Consider the following 2,925-nt stretch of genomic DNA (forward strand, 5'->3'; position numbering starts at 1 on the left):
GCAAAAAATACATTGCTACTACTGACTTGCCTTGGAAGTGTAGGGAGCAGGAACTACCGACTACCTTTTTCGTAGGGGCTCCTAGGCTTTGAGTGTTCCCTTGTTTGATCCGCATGTGGGGGGTGAGCGGTGTGGTAATAAGACCCAGTGCCTCCTAACCCGGAGAGAGGGCAACACAAAATACTTGGGAGCCCCATTCGGATAAACTAATTAAAAAGGTATCGATTCTAATAGAAGTACTGATTAGCTTCATCTAATAAAACTTCGTCGTGCATACGCTTTTGTAGGGAAATTCCGCAGCTATTGGACTCCCGACCGATTAAATCATACGATCCACTGACCGATGATAGTCGGCTCTTCAACTTCTACATCTACAAACTCTCTACGCTGACGCAATAACTCCAATGGACAGCTGCCCACGATGTAAATTCCCGGTTTGATATCGGTGTCGAGTATCTCTTTGGGTCCATTTGGGCACTTAGCTGCGTTGTGCCCTTCCGCTTTGCCGCATCGACCGCACGTGTATTTATTTCGCTTTTTCTTTTCCTCGGCTCGAATTTCTCCGATGAAATGCTCGCGTATTTTGGCTGCTGTGGCAACTCTTTCAACGAGTTGAGGCCTTGGGCTATTCTGTTTTCGCCTCGATGATGATATGTTTGACTCTCCTCGGGATGGAATTCGTTTCTCGCGAGATACTACATCGCGCTGCTGGCTTCTTACCCTCCCTCCCCTCCCTCCAGCTTGGTTGTACAGCGGAGGCGGCTGAATGTTGGGTTCCGGCAAAAGAGCTTGAAGGAACGGAAATTGGATCGATGCTTCCATGAAAGCTTGGACGTAAGCTTCCACAGTGTATGCAGGGTGATAGAATCGGAAAGCTCCGAAAGTGGATGTGCGGTCACCGCTATGACTGTATAGCGAGGAAATTATGTGTCGACAAGGAAGCAGCAGTTGGTGTCGATCAGGACAGCGCGTGCAAGTCCCTTGGTTCAAGTCCACAGTGAAGGTAATCGTTTGTAAATGCCTAGAACTCGGCGCTGCATCCGCATTGGTTTCTAATTGTTCCATACTTGTCACCAGATCATCCACTAGGAAGATTGAGCTTGAACTCTTGCGTACAGTGCACGCAGCAGCCCCCCCCACACTTGCCTGTCAAACATTGTCTTCGCCCGGGGTGTAACTGTGTGCTTCTCTTCTAACCACTTTGCTGCTTTCTTCTTCTTTTTTACTAGTGCTTCCAGTGCCACATTACAGAACAAGACGAAAGCTTCGAAGACTTGGCAATCACGGACACCCCCCAGCAAGAGACCATTATTCTGCCCCTCAACTGCGCTGGTGGTGCGAGTATCAAATAGGGCACATGCTCTCCCGTACGTTGGAAGTTTTCCCCCCTCCGTCGCAACAGCCGAAACCTCTTCTGGACTTAACGGGCAATTGCCGAACCGTGTCCAGGTTACAGGGTGAATCACGGAGATACTGAGCCACACTCTGGGTTTCAGACTTCCCATTTACGGATCTGATTCGTTCAGCAGGAAATTGAGCTTGGATTTCTGCTAGGATCTCATTGTAATCATTTAACGTTGTGGTGGCTTGTAGGCGAAACAAGAGCCCTTTGATGTTGGTAATACTGGGATCGGCGGTACGAAAATGGTCGCAGACGTTGAAGAAAATGTGCAACGCACAAAACTTCAAGTTTAGCCCAAGCCCATGGCTTTTCAATCGGACTTGAGCTTCGCGTTGTTTGCCTCTATCGGTGAAGGTAGGGCGATCTTCTAATTTGATTCCAGCAGCCATGCAGTTCGAGAAAAACCACTCAAAATTCTCTGCTGTTTCTTTATGGACAAAGGCTATAGCGATCGGAATATTGCTCCAGTCTCCATCCTTAGCGATCAGTAGAATGCACACACCGTTGTACTGGTCATTCTTCATGTGTGTGCCATCTGATTCGAGAACGGGTATCCAGTTATCCTGAGTAGCAACTAGAGATCCGATGCTTAGAAACGCCCGAAAGAATCGACCCTTACTGTCCAATTGACAACAGACCCTAGAGCCTGGATTCAGCCTTTCAAACGCCCGTAGAAATGGAGGGAGTTTGTAATACTTTCCTTCCTCTTGTGTCATCAATTGTTTAGCTCGAGAAATTGCTCGGCAAACCAATCCTGGTCGGTTATCCACGTTCACATTGTCGACCATCTTGACAGCCGCAGCAACTCGCACACGAGCGGTACTCAGGCCTTTTACCAAAGCGCTTTTAAACCCTGAAAGCTGGGATAATAGCTCTGACGAACATTCGCCAACCGAATCACAGCTTGGTGAGTGAGTAGTATTCATTGAGCTGACAAACCAGGAATTTGTCGGACAAAACGCGAGCTTAGTGTTAGCACGTTTTGTAGGACGTTTTTTTGTTAAAGAAACTTCCCAGTCGCATAGGTCAGATGTACATCCCCACACATTCTTGTGACCTGAATGACTTTTTTGCGAGATTGACTTGTTCTCATTGAAAGCATATGAACTCCTCCCAGCGACCAACCGGCTCGCAGGTTCACTGCAGTTGACGAGGGACATGCAGTTGAACCAGACGAAGCGAAAGTGGCTGCACCTTTGCGAAGGGAGGGGGTGCCAATTTCATCGGTTCTCCATCCTAAGTCGCGTTTGTGCAGCCTGTAGGTCAGCGTGAGCTTGTTTTAATGCCTTCTCAAGCCGATCAAGTTCCTCATCAGATTTTTGCTACACGCACAACAATGACACGAGTTAAGCACTACTATTCAAGCAGCACCACCTATTCTTACTCACAAACCTCCATCTCCGCTTCTTTCTCCTGCCACGCAGCTCGCTCAAGACTTGACGCATCTATCTCTAAAGCGACCGTATCGCATACCGGTAGTCGTCAATGTCTCGAGCAGCAAGGGCAACACTTCGAGCAAGCAA

At 48.2% G+C, this 2,925-nt stretch overlaps 1 protein-coding gene across 1 annotated transcript; it reads right to left on the reverse strand.

Annotated features, from left to right (window-relative positions):
* Positions 1 to 2,622: 2,622 nt before the first annotated feature.
* On the reverse strand, positions 2,623 to 2,800 carry PPTG_21395 (hypothetical protein; the record flags this gene model as incomplete). The annotated part of the gene is made up of 2 exons (XM_008897405.1): positions 2,623 to 2,724; positions 2,795 to 2,800. The coding sequence occupies 2 exons, from the start codon at positions 2,798 to 2,800 to the stop codon at positions 2,623 to 2,625; spliced, it is 108 nt and encodes a 35-aa protein (XP_008895653.1).
* Positions 2,801 to 2,925: the final 125 nt, after the last annotated feature.

The sequence above is a fragment of the Phytophthora parasitica genome, assembly GCF_000247585.1.
Source record: "Phytophthora parasitica INRA-310 unplaced genomic scaffold supercont2.5, whole genome shotgun sequence".
Taxonomy (NCBI): Eukaryota; Oomycota; class Peronosporomycetes; order Peronosporales; family Peronosporaceae; genus Phytophthora; species Phytophthora nicotianae.